Raw genomic sequence first — 19,939 nt, 5'->3', positions numbered from 1 at the left:
AACCCCGGGTGAAGGTGGAAAATGGCTGCCTCAGTTTGGAAGAAGCTGCAGGATTTGCAAAAACCAAAGGAGGTAGGAAGTTCTTCTTCATGCAGAAGATGTCCCACAGCGTGCTGGAGGATGCAGAGTTGTTTCCTTGGCAAAACACCACCAACAAGCCTTGCTACTTGCAAGGGTCGCGGTTGGAGAAAAAGGGTGCTGCCCGGGCCCAGGAAGGACCAGGATGTCGCCACTTGGGAGAAGAGACAGGGGGGGCCTCAGCAACGTACAGAGCCCACGGGTAAGAAGGAAGCACCCACAGAAGTCCCTGAGCATGGGTTCAAGAAGTCTGAGCACGGCGGTCATCTCAAAACTGCAGAGAGAGGTCCCACGACACCGGAGATCAACTCAGGGAGCTGAGCATTGCAGGACGGAATGCTGGGAACCTAGGCTCGGCTGTGCATGCAGGATTTCTTGGAAATGTGCACAGAAGCCCTTGTAGCTGCAGATCACACGGAGCACAGGATTACTGTCTGGGAAGGGGAGGCAAGGACTTACCTCCTGCAAATTTGGACCACTGGACAGTCTGGGTCACTTGGGTCCACCACCTGTGTTCCAGGGGCCACGCTTGTCAGGATGAGAGGGGACCCAGGGTAGCAGTGAAGCTGAAGTTTGGTGCCTGCTAAGGCAGGGAGAAGATTCAGTTGGCCCACAGGAGATTTCTTCATGGCTTTCAGTGCAGGGTGAAGGCAGCCAGCCCCCAGAGCATGCACCACCAGGAAACTGTCGAGAAAGCTGGAAGGATTAGGCGCTACAATGTCGCTGGTAGTCTTCTGGCTACTTTATCGCAGTTTTGCAGGCGTCCTCGAGCAGTCAGTGGTCGATTCTTGGCATAAGTCGAAGAGAGAAGCGCAGAGGAACCCTGGTGAATTCTTGCAAGTCGTAATCTGAGGAAAAGCCCACTGGAGAGACCCTAAAAAGCTCTCAGAGGAGGATTGGCCACCTAGTCAGGTATGCACCTATCAGGAGGGGTCTCTGATGTCACCTGCTGGCACTGGCCACTCAGAAGCCTGCAGAGTGCCCCCACACCTCTGAAAACAAGATGGTAGAGGTCTGAGACACACTGGAGGAGCTCTGGGCACCACCCCTGGGGTGGTGTTGGACAGGGTATTGGTCACTCCCTTTTCCTTTGTCCAGTTTCGCGCCACAGCAGGGACTGGTGGTTCCCTAAACCAGTGAAGACTGGCTTATACAAGGAGGGCACCATCTGTGCCCTTCAAAGCATTTCCAGAGGTTGGGAGAGGCTACCCCTCCCCAGCCTTTAACACCTATTTCCAAAGACAGAGGGCGTAACACCCTGCTCTCAGAGGAAATGCTTTGTTCTGCCTTTCTGGGACCGGGATGCCCAGACCCCAGGAGGGCAGAACCCTGTCTGTGGGGTGGCAGCAACTAGCTGCAGAGAAAACCCCAGAGAGCTGGTTTGGCAGTACTGGGTGTCCATAGTGGAGCCCCCAGGATGCATGGATCTGGGGGACAATTCCATGACCTTAGACATGTTACATGGCCATATTCGGAGTTACCATTGTGAAGCTACATATAGGTATTGACCTATATGTAGTGCACACGTGTAATGGTGTCCCCGCACTCACAAAGTCCGGGGAAATGGCCCTGAACTAGTTGGGGGCAAATTTGCTAGTGCAAGGGTTCCCTCACACTTAGTAACTTTGCACCTAACCTTCTGCAAGTGAAGGTTAGACATATAGGTGACTTATAAGTTACTTAAGTGCAGTGAAAATGGCTGTGAAATAACATGTGCATTATTTCACTCAGGTTGCAAAGGCAGTCCTGTGTAAAGGTTTGTCTGAGGTCCCTATGTGTGGCAAAAAAAATACCGCAGCCCATATGGATCTCCTGGAACCCCAATACCCTGGGTACCTAGGTACCATATACTAGGGAATTTTAAGTGTGTTTCAGTATGCCCAGTGAAATTGGTAAATGTAGTCACTAGCCTATTGTGACAAATTTAAAGGCAGAGAGAGCATGAGCACTGAGGTTCTGATTAGCAGAGCATCAAAACAAAGTTAGGCACTACACAGGTATACACATTTAGGCCACAAACTATGAGCACTGGGGTCCTGGCTAGCAGGATCCCAGTGAGACAGGCAAAACATACTGACATACATGTAAAATTGGGGGTAACATCCCAAGAAAGATGGTACTTTCCTACACAACACCCCCCCCCCCCAAAACGAGGGACAATAAGGCTAACCTTGCCCAGATGAGTCTTCATTGTCTGAGTGGAAAAATTCAGAGAGTCCATCTGCATTGGAGTGGGTACTCCCAGGTCTATGTTCCACCGTATAGTCCATTCCCTGTAGGGAGAGGGACCACCTCAACAATTTAAGCTTTTCACCTTTCATTTGTTTAAGCCATAATAGGAGGTTTGTGGTCTGTCTGAACAATAAAGTGAGTACCAAAGAGGTAAAGTCCCAACTTTTTCAAGGCCCAGACCACAGCAAAGGCCTCCCTCTCTATGGCACACCAATGCTTTTCTATAGGGGTCAACCTCCTGCTGATAAAAGCAACAGGTTGATCCTGGCCCTCTGTGTTTAGCTGTGATAGAACTGCCCCTACCCCTAATTCAGAAGCATCAGTTTGTACAATGAATTTTTTGGAGTAACAAGGGCTTTTGAGGACCGGTGCAGAGCACATGGCCTGTTTGAGCTCATCGAAAGCCTTTTGACAGCTAGCTGTCCATAATACCTTTTAGGCATCTTCTTTGATGTGAGGTCATTAAGAGGGGTAACTATAGTGCCATAATGCTTGATGAACCTCCTGTAGTACTCAGTGAGGCCTAGGAAGGCTCTCACTTGGGTCTGAGTTGTAGGGGGAGTCCATTCCATAATGGTTTGGATCTTCCCCTGCAGTGGTACAATCTGTTCCCCACCAACAAGGTGCACAGATAAACCACTTTCCCCTGCCCTATCTGGCACTTTGAGGCCTTGATAGAGAGGTCTGCCTTTTGCATGGCCTCCAGAACGTTCCACAGGTGGACCAGGTGATCATCCCAGGTGGAGCTAAAGACAGCAATATCACGTAGATATGCTGCACTAAAGGCTTCCAATCCTTGGAGGACTGTGTTCACCAACCTCTGAAAAGTGGCAGGTGCATTTGTCAATCAAAAGGGCATAACTGTGAATTGATAATGCCCCCCAATGGTTGAAAATGCTGTCTTTGGTTTTGCATCTTCTGATAACTTAATCTGCTAATACCCTGCAGTTAAATCAAAAGTGCTTAGATACTTGACAGAAGCCAGTATATCTATCAGCTCATCTGCCCTGGGTATAGGGTGAGCATCAGTTTTTGTTACTTGATTGAGACCCCTGTAGTCCACAGAAAACCACATTTCCTTCTTTCCTTCTTTACAATGAGGTTTGGGGACAAGCAACACTGGGCAGGTGCAGGGGCTTTCAGAGGGGTCAACCACTCCAAGATCTAACATTATCTGTACCTCTTGTTTGATACCGTCTCTGACATGGTCAGGCTGTCTATAAATTTTACTTTTGGTAGGTAAACTGTCTCCAATGTCAATTGTGTGCTCACACCAGGTAGTTGTACCTAGAACTAGTGAGAAGAGGTCAGAGAATTGTCCAAGGAGATTTATGCAGTTGTCCCTCTGCTCAGCATTAAGGCAATCTGCTAGTACAACTCCCTCCACTAAGCCTTCAGCTTCAGTGGTGAAGAGGTCAGGGAGAGGGTCGCTCTCTTCCTCCTGCCCCTCATCTGTGGCCATAAGCAGGGTTAAGTCAGCCCTCTCATAGTAAGGTTTAAGGCGATTGACATGAAGCACCCTAAGAGGGCTTCTGGCAGTGCCCAGGTCCACCAAATAGGTGACCTCACCTTGCTTCTCCACCATGAGATGGGGTCCACTCCATTTGTCCTGGAGTGCTCTTGGTGTCACAGGCTCCAATAACCACACCTTCTGTCCTGGTTGGTACTGAGTCAGGACAGCCTTCTGGTCATGCCATTGCTTTTGGAGCTCTTGGCTGACCTGAAGGTTTTAGTGGCCTTTTTCATGTACTCAGCCATCCATGATCTGAGGCCAAGCACATAGTCCACAATATCTTGTTTGGGAGATTTTAAAGGTTGTTCCCAACCCTCCTTTACAAGAGCAAGGGGACCTCTTACAGGGTGTCCAAAGAGGAGTTTGAATGGGCTGTAGTCCACTCCTTTCTGTGGTACCTCCCTATAAGGAAAAAAGAGGCATGGCAACAGGACACCCCATCTTCTCCTGAGCTTTTCAGGGAGTCCCATGATCATGCCTTTGGGAGTTTTGTTAAATCTCTTAAACAATCTGTGGATGATCAGGAGTGGTGAACTTGTAGTTAATACCACACTCCTTTCACATTGATTTGAGATATGCAGACATGAAGTTACTACCTCTGTCTGAAACCACTTCCTTAGGGAAGCCCACTCTGGAAAAAATTCCCAGGAGGGTTTTTGCCACTGCAGGAGGTGTAGTGGTCCTTAAGGTTATAGCTTCAGGTTACCTAGTGGCATGGTCCACTACTACTAGGGTGAATCTATTGCCTGAAGCTGTTGGAGGGTCAAGGGGCCAAACAATGTCAACCCCTTCCCTCTCAAAGAGCACCCCAACCACAGGAAGTGGAATTAAGGGGGCCTTAGGTGTGCCACCAGTCTTGCCACTGGCTTGGCAGGTCACACAGGAGTGACAAAACTCCCTTGTGTCCTCTGACATGTGAGGACAGTGAAACAATGGAACAAGTCTGTCTCATGTTTTACTTTGTCCCAAATGCCCAGCCAAAGGAATGTCATGAGCCAAAGTGAGAAGAAGCTCTCTATACTGCAAATGGATGGGCAATCTCCTGGCAGCTCCAGGTTTAGGGTCCCTTGCCTCAGTAGGTTATCTTCCCAATAGACATTGTGGGTATCAGTGACATCCCCATTTGCTGTTTGACAGCTTGCTGTCTTGGCCCCTCTAGTGTGGGACAGGTCTGCTGTGCCACACTCAGCTCTTCCCTAGCAGGACCCCCTGCACCAAAAAGCTCAGCAGTGCCAGCTGCCAGCACTTCTGGTGTAGGTTCTGCACTGGGAGATGATTCCTCTTCCTCAAAAGGGGAATCTTCTGGAGAGGGAGGGATAGCTGGCAAGGATTTACTCTTTCTACCCCTAGCTTTTGGGAGCACATGGTCCATTTTTCCAGGATCCAAGTTTTCCTGTCCTCCTTGCTTCTGGGCCTGAGCCCTTGTGAGAGCAAAGATATGCCCTGGAATACCCAGCATTGCTGCATGAGCCTCCAACTCCACTTCAGCCCAAGCTGATGTTTCCATATAATTTCCTTGTAAGCAGTCTACAGGTAAATCAGTGGCTGCCACAACTTTCTTTGGACCAGTAACCCCCCCCCCCAGAGTTGAGATTCACAACAGCCATGGGGTGGCTAAGAGTGTTGTTACGAGCATCATTCACTTGGTACTGCTGACCAAGTAGGTGTTGTTCAGGGGCAACCAGTTTCTCTATCACCATGGTGACACTGGCTCCTTTGTCCATGTAGGCCTCAACACCATTTATTAGGAGTAGTTGGCTTGTACTTACCCTTATTAAGGGGACAAGCAACTAAGGTGGCAAAATCAGTACCACCATCAGAGACTAAAACAGCCTCTGTGGTCTCCCTAACTAGACCAACCCACACTACATTACCAATGGTGAGCCCAGCTACATCCTTTGTCTAGCTATTTGTAGTATTCATTCCACCACTGCTATTACTAGGGGCACTAGTAGACGCAGTTGGGTTTGTGGTGGTGGGAGCCTTGGTGTTTTTCTTTGGACAAGTGGGATCACTTGCCCAATGGCCTTTACTTTTACATAAATAACACCATGGCGTCTTTTGATTGTGAGAAGAGGATTTGGACCCACCTCCCCTGGAGGATTTTTATGGGCCTGATAAAGACTCAGAATTCTTTTTGTCTTCGTCCCCACCCTAGTAATGAGACTTACCATCCTTCTTGCCATCCTTGTCACCCCCTGTATGAGCTTTTCTGCTCACTCTTGTTCTGACCCTTTTGTTTGCCTTCTTTCCCAATTCTTGGGGAGAGGTCAGATCTGAGTCTACCAAGTACTAATGCAAGATGTCTAACACAACTATTCAAGATATGCTCTCTCAAAATTCGATTATACAGGCTTTCACAGTCAGTCACCGTACTGCCATGTAACCATCTCTCCAAGGCCTTCACTGAACAGTCTACAAAGTCTGTCCAGTCCTGAGAGGACTCTTTCTGGTATCTCTGAACTTTATCCCGTATTGTTCAGTGGTTAAGCCAAATTCATCTAAGAGTGCATCTTTCAAAACATTGTAGTTGTTGGCAGCACTCTCCCTGACAGTAAGTGGTCTGTCCCTACCTATATTGACGCCTTACCACAGTGGCGCTGATAACCTGAAACTAAAACATTGGCCTAACTAGAAACAAGGCAGCCATCTTAAAAAATATAATTAAATAAATGCGCTAAAACAGAGCAAGCTAAGTAGGGTAAAAGTCACTAGGTGACCGGGGCAGGAGTCTGCAAGCCAAATGCTAAGCTAACCTCTGTTTCCCATTATTACAAACTAGGATTCACTACAATCCGTCACAAACATTTGTCTTCCACCATCCCTACAAGGCTTGAAACCTGTTGTTTTAGGGAATGACATCCGCTGCACACTGTAGGAATTTAGATGAAATATCGAGGTAAGTGTCTCAGAGAGATGAGAGGGAGCTTTAAATCCATGTCAGAAGGTGCAAAAAGAAAAGAATTGGCAAGTAGGAGTGGCACCTACATCGGCCCTGTACTTGATTTCCAGAGCAGAACAGCATCAGTGCAGAGCCACAAGGCACAACCTTCCGATGTAAAGAGGTATTGCTGAAAAGTGTCCGGGACCATGCTGATGGCTGGAGAAAATTCAAAAGGTGAAGAATCTGCAGCTAGAAGTCTCTATCACAGTTACTGAATCAGAATGGCGGTCTTCAAGCTCACTATATCAATGATCCTGACCATCTCAAGCATTCATTATTGTTGAGAGGTTTGTTATTGAAAACAAAGGTGTCCCAAAGATCCATTTTGGAAAGGCCTCGGCGTAGTATTTTCCTGTTTGGCAATTTTAGATCGCATTGTGTGGCTTGATGCAAGCACAAACAGCCATACTGGCACTGTTTAGATAAATGACAAGTGATCTTAATATAAGTAATTGTCCCCAACTCCGACAGATAACTGAACAGCTAGTTGTACACTGCATGAATACACGTATCCTAGTCTGTCTCTTGAAAATATAAGTATTGTACCACCTATTGTTAAAGGACTGCCATGGCGCTATAAGGAAAAACCAGTTGCAATAGTAACTTCTCATTAATTGCTTAGAATAAGCTAAAATTACGTTTGTTGGCTGGAGTCTCTAACAGCTGTTCCAGAGATAAAAATCCATTGCATTTTGGTGCCTCTGATTGACTCATGGTGTCGGAGAATATTAGGTCATACGATGTGAGTAACACTATCCAAACCTATCAGTCACCAACCTATTAACCAGGTGCATCTCCTGGTTCATACTGCCATATACAGCGATTAAGATCAATCATGTTTTCTACTCCATTCTTGAAAATGATTTCATAAGGCACCCAACTCTCATGAATGTAATACTGCGATGTAGTGCCTTACAAGAAAAGTTGAAAGAGAAAAAAGCATTGGTATGCATTATATAATCCACCACAGTTTAATACAGAAACAACGCTTGATTCAGTAAAGTAATTTGCACTTCATCGCCCAAATCAACTCCAAAAAAAAAAAAAAAATCAATTATTAATTTTAAATGAACTGATCCATAGATTAGTCACACCACAGCTGCGAAAAGAAGCAAATAAATAGTGAAAATACTTACAATTTACAACACATAGGTTTTGTCAATTACTTCGTGTCATCCAGTGCTAATTTGGACTTTAAAACCAGAGCCGAGCTATGAAGACACATTGATGACAGCCTTTTAGCTACAAATGAAAGCAGTTCATGTTTTCAAGAGAATGATTAACTATAGTCTGATCTTGACGATCATATACAAGGGATCAAGTCTTCCCAGGGAGGCTCTCTGTGTAATTACTAAACCTTGCCACTTGATAGCTAGAGGTGCTAAATTAAGTTATTCTATATCTTGCACCCATCATACTAGGTTAGTGGCGGGATTTCCAATGGAGAAAGGCATCTATTAGAGTAAGGAGCGGTCATTCCATCCTAATAACAACTGGGCTACTACCAAGTGGGGGCCTACTGTTCCAGTATGCAAGGCATGACTTTCACATATGTGGGCTCCCTGTACTGACAGTGGACAAGAGGGGCCTAATGTGTTAGAGGACACACCCATACACAGTACGTCGTTCCCTCTGCTGTTGTACACTACTAATTATGGGTTAGTATTATGAAGCCAGTGCTGACCAGGCACACGCTCCTCTGGACGAGACCAGTTATTTGCTGGAATAATGTTTTACAGTGAATGTTGGGGCACCAGTACATGTCCATGAAACCAGATTGCCTGCGGAGCTTTAACCATCCTCTGGGATAGTACAAAAAGAGGTCAGCTGTGTGGGGTGGACAACTTCTCCTGGCAGAGAAATTTGCGACAGGGTATTCAATGATCTGCCAAGCGGACAAGGCAGTCCATTCTTCCATTTTTCTTGTAAATGGCAAATAGTTTTTACTTTTTGTAATTTATCATCCCCTGCATTAACGCCCAGTGGAGACATTTACCACCTGCCTGGCTGGATAAATAAATTAAGATGAGTGCTGCGATGCTTTTAGTAAATCACATAGGTTTCGTGGAAGAAGTCTCAAATCTTTGGGATTTTTTTGGGATGAAAGATAACTTGTCAATACGTGTGCTGCCATATGACAAGAGCAAACGAAAATTAGAATTCTATACATTTGGGCAGGTGCTGCTGCACCTCAATGAGGCAACTATTCAGTCATAGCACGGGGCCAGAAAATACTTTTAAAGCAAACAGATTTCCTGTCACCCTGTCCCTATCAAACCAATATAATATGTCTACATTTGAGCCTCTGTTAATGTCTCAATCTCAGTGTTAAATCATGCATACCCTTTCCTTTTCGTTAGCATTGTGCACCATCCGCAGGTCTCCTTGTACACCAATCGTGACAGCAACTGCAGGAGAGTAAAAAAGAATGTTCTTACAATCTCATACAAGGAAAAAAAGAGAAAAAGGAATGAGGGAAGAAGATGGATGCTACTCGCATGAGATCAGACGGCAGGAAAATTCATGCACTACCAATTGCAGTGAATGGGACATAAATTAAATGAGCTCTGTTATAATCAAATCCAAAGCGCAATGAGTTCTATGACCTTGACTCTGTAAGAAGAATTATATGCATTAATTGCATCTCCCTACAACGACTGCCTTTTAGCTTACAAAGTCACGTTCCCTCGATCGGGCATTTATCAGTGTTGTTATCGGACCTGCATCAAGATGTCTTCAGAAAACCACTGTGTTGTGTAGCAATAGCTTGAACAATAACTTGATATGTGCCAAACAATCACAGGTAAACACAATTCCAACGTACAGAGTTAAGTTATCACGTACAGTTCCAGGACCTCTGTATTTTCGCACTTACTTCCACGTAAACATTCTAATTGTGGGAAAATCATGTTACCCCATAGAGCTACAGTCGCAATATCGGCTAAAACTAGAAGTGCTTAGAGGTGGGCTGTTGGATAATGTAATACGCAACTGAAGTTTTAATTTCATGTATTCTTTTGATTGCGAACCTTTTTCATGCATGAAATCCATCCATTACTTTAGCTTTCACCAGACGTGAGGTCACGGTGTCATAATCATGGCTACAGCCAGCCTTCATACGGCTCTACTCACTGTCCATACAAAATAATACTAAGCATAGAAATGCCACTTCTGTAGACCGAGGAAAATTATAATTCTGATAGTCAATTTAACTTCAGCCAAGGGCAGGACAATGGGAGGGAAAGGAGATACCTGTAACCACATCTATTGTCCTCACTAACCAGTCAGCTATCTGACTCTTCACCCAAGAAATGTTTATGTGAATAGTACAAACTTGATTTTCTTGGAGCTTAAATAACGGGTGTTATGCCACTGAGTTGCTTGTAAGGGCTTACACCTTCAAGGTGCCTAAGAGTGCTGAACAGGAACAGATGAGGGAAGATGAGAATATGAGAGTGAAAAATGGAACACAGACGGTGGAGATATATCAGAGAAGGAAAAAGTGCGCGTTTAGATCATATTTGTTTCTTCTCTATTTCTATAAGCCAGACTAAAGCAGCTAAAAAGTTCCCACAAATTGTTTCCATTTACTGCATGGGAAGCACTGTTACTGAACAATCTTGCAGAGATGCCTGCCACCAACTCAGTAAGGATGCTGATGTTCAATAGTCAAAATCAAACCTGTGACCTGCAGATTGTAAACTGACCCGTGCAGTGGATGCTCAACCCCGAAACCGGTCCCAGGATGCTTGTTTCCGGTCCAGTGAGGACCTGGCTTGGCAGTTCGGGCTGGACTGTTCCCATGAGGAACAGGGTCAAGACTGATTTGCATATGGCTGGGTCCAAACTGGGGTGGCATGGTGATCAAAAGAACAATGGATTAAACCCAGATCTGTGACTGGGGGTGAGTGTTTGACAATGGTCAGCATTCCGTCCATCACTTGTTGTTGATGCTCAGCCCAGCCAGCTGTGACCAACAGAGTTAAAGCAAATTATAAATATGCATTTTTCCAACTAAAGTGTGTGCGTGTTGAGGATTTCTGGAGTTAAGCTTTTAGAGATTGAATTTCTTCAGTTATCTGCACTAGGGCACAATGGACAGCGAGAAAACATGATATTGTGGCATTAACCTCAGAATATAAAAAAGGCAAGTCTAGAGGCTCTATCCAAAATTGAACTTGGTATTGCCTAGGGAGCACACATAAAGCACTTCCAAATGATTGCCGTCTTGGTCTCTTCTACACATAGCATGTTACCAACAATAAGAGTAAAGTATAAAACTCATTAAGACATTTTAGGAGGCTAAAAAAAAAGATCGGAGCTAAAATCATCATCCTATTTCAATGTAGCATCAAAAGACCCGCCAGGAAACTAGGCATTATATCAGATGGGAAGACATACATAGCTATGGTGGTTTTAGCTGCCTCAGCACGAGCACAGCATTCTACAGGTTGCTCACGATTACTGGAAAAGATGTACCTCAGCTTTTTTCTTGATGAATTTGGAGAGCCTAGAATATTTTTGCCAACTGATCCAAGCACTCTACTAGGCCAACAGGGATTAAATCAACATTCTGGAGTCATGACAAAGTAAAATTGTGACGTTAACAGTCTTAAATTGAATCAACTCTAGTCTCTATGAGGAGCCAAATCAGTTATAGCAGTTAGAACATAATGCGCGCTTCCCATGGTAAATAAAAGATTGTTCATACCAGTGACTTTTGCAACACTTGCAATTTGTTAATTTCATTATTATTTCCTGGGTTTTTTATAAAGAGCTTCAGGAGTGCTTTCGGACAGGGGTATATACAAAAGTGGCTGTAGCAACCGAATTCATGAACTAGAACCAAGTGACTTGGTACCATATAATTATCCACTTCTGCCAGACATTGGCGCCCCTACATAGCGTTCTGGTGCCTCACGCCATCAGCAGTTGTTTTGAGCACTATGTTATCTGAATTCAAACTCCGAAATCCTATTTTATGCTTTAGAACGGTGAAACCGTTCTTCTAAACACTCATGTTTTCTTTGTCGTTTAAACATCCACCAAGGCGTCATCATGTTTAAAAGGCAACTTTCTATTTGAAAGAGGATGTTCAAGATGTGTGTGTTGAGGTGTATAGGGTATACACACGACAGTGAAAGAAGAGTCATGCATGGAACTGGCAATGCAGGTCATTTATAACATTATAGTTCATCTAAAGAGTATGTAATTGAGTGGTTCTACTTTCAAAGCTGTTTAAAAATAGCTGGGATGCATGAAGGGCTTCAACCTTGAGAAAAGGATGGTGGCCAGCAAGATGGCTGACTAATCCTGTACTACAGTCTCTCTCGGGTGTCGTTCTATTAGTCCTAAAGCCTCCTGCAGAATTTTGCAGATAAAGATGAAGAAAGCACGCAATCTTGGTGCGTGCCTCAACCAATGTAGAACAGATAGTGGGGTTTCCAATGGCAAAAAATGCTGGTGATATTTGTTGTGGACATACACATGCGGTGTCCCCCTTGGCAGAAAGTGTATCACATATAGTGAAAGCCACGATCCGGCTGACACAGTAGATGGGGAGAAAACACAGAGTGGTGCACACTTGCCTATAAACCTGAACCCTTGCAAGGCAGGAGGGGGGTGGAGAATCTGTGGAGTGACTATGGTGACAGAAGATGAATGACTGGGCTCCTTGAAGCGGGACTGAAGCCTAAAGGAGACAGAAGACAAGGCAGAGGAGATGCAGAATCTGGTGTTAAGCAGATGAAACTGCAGTGAGAGGCATATAGAGGTGTTGGATGGTCAGTGTGGGAGGTACAGCGGGGTCCATAGACATAGAAGATGAGCAGTGTGAAGTGAGACGTAGCAACTTGCAGGAAGCCGGCAAGCTCTGAGAAACAGAGCAGATGCCTGATAGAATGTGTCAACATGGTCTGACAGAATCTCTGCAGGAAATGTTAAACTAAGCAGCAACACACAGAAAATCTTGGCATCAAGGAACAGGGTGTCCAATGCAGAACCTTAGGACATACACCTAATCCATCCATCCCGCAGAGGAGCTCTGCGACGACCATGCCACCTTCTTCCACCAAAAAATTCAAGACATTTACGAAGGCTTCAAGAACCAAAACCCACCCGCACCGCCCACAAACACCACCACGGACCCAGCACCACACCAGGTCCTGAACTCCTGGACCCCCATCAACAAAGAGGACACCCAAAGACTCCTGAACTCCTTCCAGTCGTGAGCACCCTCGGATCTGTGCCCTCATCACATCTTCAACCTGGCCAGTGGCATCATAGCACCTGAGCTCTGCCGAACTATCTACCGATCCTTTGAGGCTGCCACCTTTCGTTCAGACTGGAAGCAAGCCGAGATCAACCAGCTACTCAAAAAACCCACCGCTGACCCTATGGAGCTGAAAAACTACAGACCCATTTCTCTCCTCCCTTTCCTAGCCATAGCAGTGGAAAAGGGCGTCAACCAGAAACTCACCAAATTCCACAAGGCACACCAAATACCAGACTCATCCCAATCCGGATTCAGGAGCAACCACTGCACAGAAACAGCACTTCTAGCAGCCACCGACGACATATGCACTGTACTAGAACATGGAGGCACAGCAGCACTCATCCTCCTCGACCTCTCCACTGCATTTGACACGGTCTCCCACTTCACCCTTTGCACCAGACTCCACGACACCAGCGTCCATGATGAAGCACTGGAATGGATCAGGCCCTTCCTCACCGGAAGAGCTCAGTGTCAGACTACTGCCGTTCACATCAGAACCCAAAGTTCTATGCTGCAAAGTTCCTCGAGGATCATCACTCAGCCCGACGCCTTTCAGCATCTACATGGCCTGCTAGCCAAGAACAAACAACACAGGCTAAACATCATCTCCTTTGCTGACAATACCTAACTGATCCTCTCCCTGTCCGACGACCCTGCAAAAGCCAAGAGAAATTTCCACAATGGGATGAGAACAGTAACCCCCTGGATGGAAGCCAGCTGCCTCAAACTCAACTTGGACAAGATGGAGATCCTCGTAATCGGCTCCACCCCTTCCACCTGGAAAGATTCCTGGTGACCTACTGCACTGGGAAACGCCCAGCTCCCACGGACCACACATGCAATCTGGGCATCATCATGGACTACTCTTTGTCCATGATCCGCCAAGTCAATGCCGTCTCATCGTCATGCTTCCACACCTTCCGACTCCTTCAAAAGATCTTCAAGTGGATCCCCTCCGACATGAGGAAGACAATCACCCAAGCACTCGTCACTAGCAAACTGGACTACGGCAATGCACTCTATGCCTGCATTACCAAGAAACTGCAATGAAGTCTACAAAGAATCCAGAATTAAGGAGTGGTGTCCTGAGACTGGTCACTCACCCTTGGGTCTGTACCCTCAGGATGAGCAGGGGACAGGGGTGGGCTCTCCCTCCTCCTGTCCCTCGTGCTGGGATCCGGTACCCTCCGCCTTGGAGTGGCAACCCCAGACAACTTGACTGGGAGGGTGCCTCTGGGGGCCACCCCTCCCAGTTCCCCTGACACCTGGGGCAACTCATTCACCAGAAGCCAGCCTATGGGCATCTGGGGACTGACTATGACCCGCCTCTGGGTCACCTCCCCACCCCACTCTAGGGATACCAGGGCCATAGGACGGAAGAAGTCCAGCCGATTGGCTGGTGTCACCCTACACACCTGGCCGGTGTACTGTTCTGGGGAGACAAGCCTTTCCACCATCATTGTATGGCTACTCCCACTGTCCCTCAGAGCAGTGACTGGGACCCCATTCACTGTTACCTCGTGGAAGTGACGACTCCCACCCTCAGGGATCACCAACTCACCCTCTGAGTCAACCTCCCAACTAAGGATATCATGGCATGGTCTAATACCTGCCCCTGGGGGCTACCTCCCCCTAAAGCCACATTAGCCACCTCAGTAGAGGGGCCACCAATGAGGGTTGTTTTAGGACAGACAGAGTCCTCTTTCATGTGTCTTAACTGGAAACATTCAAAGCACCGGGGTTGAAAATGGGGTGCCCTGGGCCACCGCCTACCAGAACTTCCCTCCTTCCTGTCAGAAGGGGCCTGGGACTCTTTTTCTCCCTCCTTATCCTTGGACCGCTCTGCGTCTCCCTTGACTTCCCTCTCCTTCTGGGAACCCTGCCCACCTCTGGCTGAGTCTTCCCCATAAACCTTCTTGTGGACCCTGGTATTCACCCAGCGGTCCACCTCCATAGCAAGCTTCCTGGGTCAGTCAGCTTACTATCAGTCAAGTGCTGGCATACCTCTGCAAAACACAGCAATTAAGTTGTACAGCCCCTGAAAATCTGTCACATTACTGCCCTTCACCCAACCATCCAGTGCTCTGGAAAATGAATCTACACACTCTAACCAGGTCTGGGACTCAGTTTTCTTACTCTGCCTAAACTGATCACTGTACTGGTCAGGAGTGAGACCATACCGAGTGAGAAGGGCCTCCTTCATATCAGCGTAGGTGAGGTTGTACCCCTTACCCAAAGCTAGCAAAGTGTCCCTCCCCTCCTCTGTGAAGTGGTTCCACAATCCTGCTCCCCGGTTCTTTTCAGGGACTCTATTCATGTGGGTGGATGTAGGAAGGTAGCCTCTTTCTAGCCTTGTTACCCCCACTTGTGGCCTGTTGTGAGTATATGTCAGGGTGTTTTTACTGTCTCACTGGGATCCTGCTAGCCAGGGCCCAGTGCTCATAGTGAAAACCATATGTTGTCAGTATGTTTGATATGTGTCACTGGGATCCTGCTAGCCAGGACCCCAGTGCTCATACGTTTGTGGCCTGTATGTGTTCCCTGTGTGGTGCCAGTAGGAGGCTGGCCTGGCTTGTAGTGGGTACCAGAGGTACTTACACCTTGTGCCAGGTCCAGTTATCCCTTATTAGTGTAGAAGAGGTGTTTCTAGCAGCTAAGGCTGATAGAAGGTAGCTATGGCAAAGCAGCTTAGGCTGAACTAGGAGACATGTAAAGCTCCTGCTATACCACTGGAGTCATATGCACAATATCATAAGAAAACAGAATACACAGATATACTAAAAATAAAGGTACTTTATTTTTTATGACAATATGCCAAAAGTATCTCAGTGAGTACCCTCAGTATGAGGATAATTTATATACACAAGATATATGTACACAAACCACAATTATGCAGGTTTTAGCAAGAAAAGTAATGCAAGCAGTGTAAAGTTACAATAGATTGCAATAGGAGTACATATGTATAGGGGCAACACAAACCATATACTCCAAAAGTGGAATGCAAACCACAAATGGACCCCAAACCTATGTGAGCTTGTAGAGGGTCGCTGGGACTGTAAGAAAACAGTGAGGGTTAGAAAAATAGGCCACCCCAAGACCCTGAAAGGTAGGTGTCAAGTGCACCTACTACCCCCAGAGAGTACAGAAGTCGTGATAGGGGGATTCTGCAGGAAGAACAAACACCAGCAATGCAACAGCAGTGGGTTTTCAGACCTGAGTACCTGTAAGACAAGGGGATCAAGTCCAATAGTCGCGACAGTGTCGAGAGTGGACAGGAGCCCAGGAAATGCCATCTGAGGGTGCAAGGAAGCTGCCACCTGTTGGAAGAAGCTTGGTGTTCTGCAAGAACGAAGAGGACTACGAACTTCCCCTTTGGAGGATGGATGTCCCACGTTGCGAGGAAGCTTGCAGAGGTGTTCCCACGCACAAAGACCACAATCAAGCCTTGCTAGCTGCAAGGGTCGCGGTTAGGGGTTTGGGATGCTGCTGTGGCCCAGGAGGGACCAGGATATCGCCAATTGGATGAGGAGACAAAGGGGGGGGGGGCAGCAAGTCAGGGAGCCCTCACAGAAGCAGACAGCACCCGCAGAAGTACCTGAACAGGCACTTAGAAGAAAAGTGAACCGGAGTCCACCCGAAGTCACAAAAGGGAGTCCCACGACACCGGAGGACAACTCATAAGGTTGTGCACTGTAGGTTAGAGTGTCGGGGATCCAGGCTTGGCTGTGCACGAAGGAAATCCTGGAAGAGTGCACAGGAGCCGGAGCAGCTGCAAATCACGCAGTACCCAGCAATGCAGTCTAGCGTGGGGAAGGACTTACCTCCACCAAACTTGGACTGAAGAGTCACTGGACTGTGGGAGTCACTTGGAAAGAGTTGCTGAGTTCCAGGGACCACGCTCGTCGTGCTGAGAGGGGACCCAGAGGACCAGTGATGCAGTCTTTTGGTGCCTGCTCTGCTAACCAGAACCTCAGTGTTTATGCTCTCTCTGCTTTCTAAATTTGTCACTGCAGGCTAGTGTCTAAATTTACCAATTCTCATTGGCACACTGGTACACCCATATAATTCCCTTGTATATGGTGCTTAGGTACCCAGTGTATTGGGGTTCCAGGAGATCTCTATGGGCTGCAGCATTTCTTTTGCCACCCATAGGGAGCTCAGACAATCCTTACACAGGCCTGCCACTGCAGCCTCAGTGAAATAAAGTCCACGTTATTTCACAGCCATTTTTCACTGCACATAAGTAACTTATAAGTCACCTATATGTCTAACCTTCACCTGGTGAAGGTTGGGTGCCAAGTTACTTAGTGTGTGGCACCCTGGCACTAGCCAAGGTGGCCCCACATCGTTCAGGGCAAATTCCCCGCAGGCACCAAAAGACTGCATCACCGGTCCTCTAGGTCCCCTCTCATCCTGACGAGCGTGGTTCCTGGAACACAGGAACTCTATCCAAGTGACTCCCCCAGTCCAGTGCTCATAGTGAAAACCATATGTTGTCAGTATGTTTGATATGTGTCACTGGGATCCTGCTAGCCAGGACCCCAGTGCTCATACGTTTGTGGCCTGTATGTGTTCCCTGTGTGGTGCCAGTAGGAGGCTGGCCTGGCTTGTAGTGGGTACCAGAGGTACTTACACCTTGTGCCAGGTCCAGTTATCCCTTATTAGTGTAGAAGAGGTGTTTCTAGCAGCTAAGGCTGATAGAAGGTAGCTATGGCAAAGCAGTTTAGGCTGAACTAGGAGACATGTAAAGCTCCTGCTATACCACTGGAGTCATATGCACAATATCATAAGAAAACAGAATACACAGATATACTAAAAATAAAGGTACTTTATTTTTTATGACAATATGCCAAAAGTATCTCAGTGAGTACCCTCAGTATGAGGATAATTTATATACACAAGATATATGTACACAAACCACAATTATGCAGGTTTTAGCAAGAAAAGTAATGCAAGCAGTGTAAAGTTACAATAGATTGCAATAGGAGTACATAGGTATAGGGGCAACACAAACCATATACTCCAAAAGTGGAATGCAAACCACAAATGGACCCCAAACCTATGTGAGCTTGTAGAGGGTCGCTGGGACTGTAAGAAAACAGTGAGGGTTAGAAAAATAGGCCACCCCAAGACCCTGAAAGGTAGGTGTCAAGTGCACCTACTACCCCCAGAGAGTACAGAAGTCGTGATAGGGGGATTCTGCAGGAAGAACAAACACCAGCAATGCAACAGCAGTGGGTTTTCGGACCTGAGTACCTGTAAGACAAGGGGACCAAGTCCAATAGTCGCGACAGTGTCGAGAGTGGACAGGAGCCCAGGAAATGCCAGCTGAGGGTGCAAGGAAGCTGCCACCTGTTGGAAGAAGCTTGGTGTTCTGCAAGAACGAAGAGGACTACGAACTTCCACTTTGGAGGATGGATGTCCCACGTTGCGAGGAAGCTTGCAGAGGTGTTCCCACGCACAAAGACCACAATCAAGCCTTGCTAGCTGCAAGGGTCGCGGTTAGGGGTTTGGGATGCTGCTGTGGCCCAGGAGGGACCAGGATATCGCCAATTGGATGAGGAGACAAAGGGGGGGGGGCAGCAAGTCAGGGAGCCCTCACAGAAGCAGACAGCACCCGCAGAAGTACCTGAACAGGCACTTAGAAGAAAAGTGAACCGGAGTCCACCCGAAGTCACAAAAGGGAGTCCCACGACACCGGAGGACAACTCATAAGGTTGTGCACTGTAGGTTAGAGTGTCGGGGATCCAGGCTTGGCTGTGCATGAAGGAAATCCTGGAAGAGTGCACAGGAGCCGGAGCAGCTGCAAATCACGCGGTACCCAGCAATGCAGTCTAGCGTGGGGAAGGACTTACCTCCACCAAACTTGGACTGAAGAGTCACTGGACTGTGGGAGTCACTTGGAAAGTGTTGCTGAGTTCCAGGGACCACGCTCGTCGTGCTGAGAGGGGACCCAGAGGACCAGTGATGCAGTCTTTTGGTGCCTGCTCTGCTAACCAGAACCTCAGTGTTTATGCTCTCTCTGCTTTCTAAATTTGTCACTGCAGGATAGTGTCTAAATTTACCAATTCTCATTGGCACACTGGTACACCCATATAATTCCCTTGTATATGGTGCTTAGGTACCCAGGGTATTGGGGTTCCAGGAGATCTCTATGGGCTGCAGCATTTCTTTTGCCACCCATAGGGAGCTCAGACAATCCTTACACAGGCCTGCCACTGCAGCCTCAGTGAAATAAAGTCCATGTTATTTCACAGCCATTTTTCACTGCACATAAGTAACTTATAAGTCACCTATATGTCTAACCTTCACCTGGTGAAGGTTGGGTGCCAAGTTACTTAGTGTGTGGCACCCTGGCACTAGCCAAGGTGCCCCCACATTGTTCAGGGCAAATTCCCCGAACTTTGCGAGTGCGGGGACACCATTACACGCGTGCACTATACATAGGTCACTACCTATGTATAGCATCACAATGGTAACTCCGAACATGGCCATGTAACATGTCTAAGATCATCGAATTGTCACCCCAATACCATTCTCGTATTGGGGGGACAATTCCATGATCTCCCGGGTCTCTAGCACAGAACCCGGGTACTGCCAAACTGCCTCTCCGGGGTTTCCACTGCAGCTGCTGCTGCTGCCAACCCCTCAGACAGGATTCTGACCTCCTGGGGTCTAGGCAGCCCTGGCCCAGGAAGGCAGAACAAAGGATTTCCTCTGAGGGAGGGTGTTACACCCTCTCCCTTTGGAAATAGGTGTGAAGGGATGGGGAGGAGTAGCCTCCCCCAGCCTCTGGAAATGCTTTGATGGGCACAGATGGTGGCCATCTCTGCATAAGCTACTCTACACCGGTTCAGGGATCCCCCAGCCCTGCTCTGGCGCAAAACTGGACAAAGGA

At 47.2% G+C, this 19,939-nt stretch overlaps 1 protein-coding gene across 2 annotated transcripts in view; it reads right to left on the bottom strand.

Annotated features, from left to right (window-relative positions):
- Positions 1-19,939, bottom strand: part of SLC37A2 (solute carrier family 37 member 2) — a 1,507,897-nt gene that overhangs the window by 107,221 nt on the left and 1,380,737 nt on the right. The window contains exons 17-18 of one of the 2 annotated variants that reach the window (XM_069224550.1): positions 9,111-9,175; positions 7,904-7,978 (exon numbers count right to left, since the gene is read on the bottom strand). In XM_069224550.1, coding sequence (XP_069080651.1) covers positions 7,930-7,978; positions 9,111-9,175 — 114 coding nt within the window. In that variant the 3' untranslated portion in view covers positions 7,904-7,929. The remainder of the gene's footprint in view (positions 1-7,903; positions 7,979-9,110; positions 9,176-19,939) is intronic. The other variant, XM_069224551.1, reaches the window with a different exon arrangement.

This window comes from Pleurodeles waltl, chromosome 3_1 (genome assembly GCF_031143425.1).
Source record: "Pleurodeles waltl isolate 20211129_DDA chromosome 3_1, aPleWal1.hap1.20221129, whole genome shotgun sequence".
Lineage (NCBI taxonomy): Eukaryota > Metazoa > Chordata > Amphibia > Caudata > Salamandridae > Pleurodeles > Pleurodeles waltl.
Note: the sequence above shows the minus strand (reverse complement) of the source record. Positions and strands in the feature narration are given on the sequence as shown.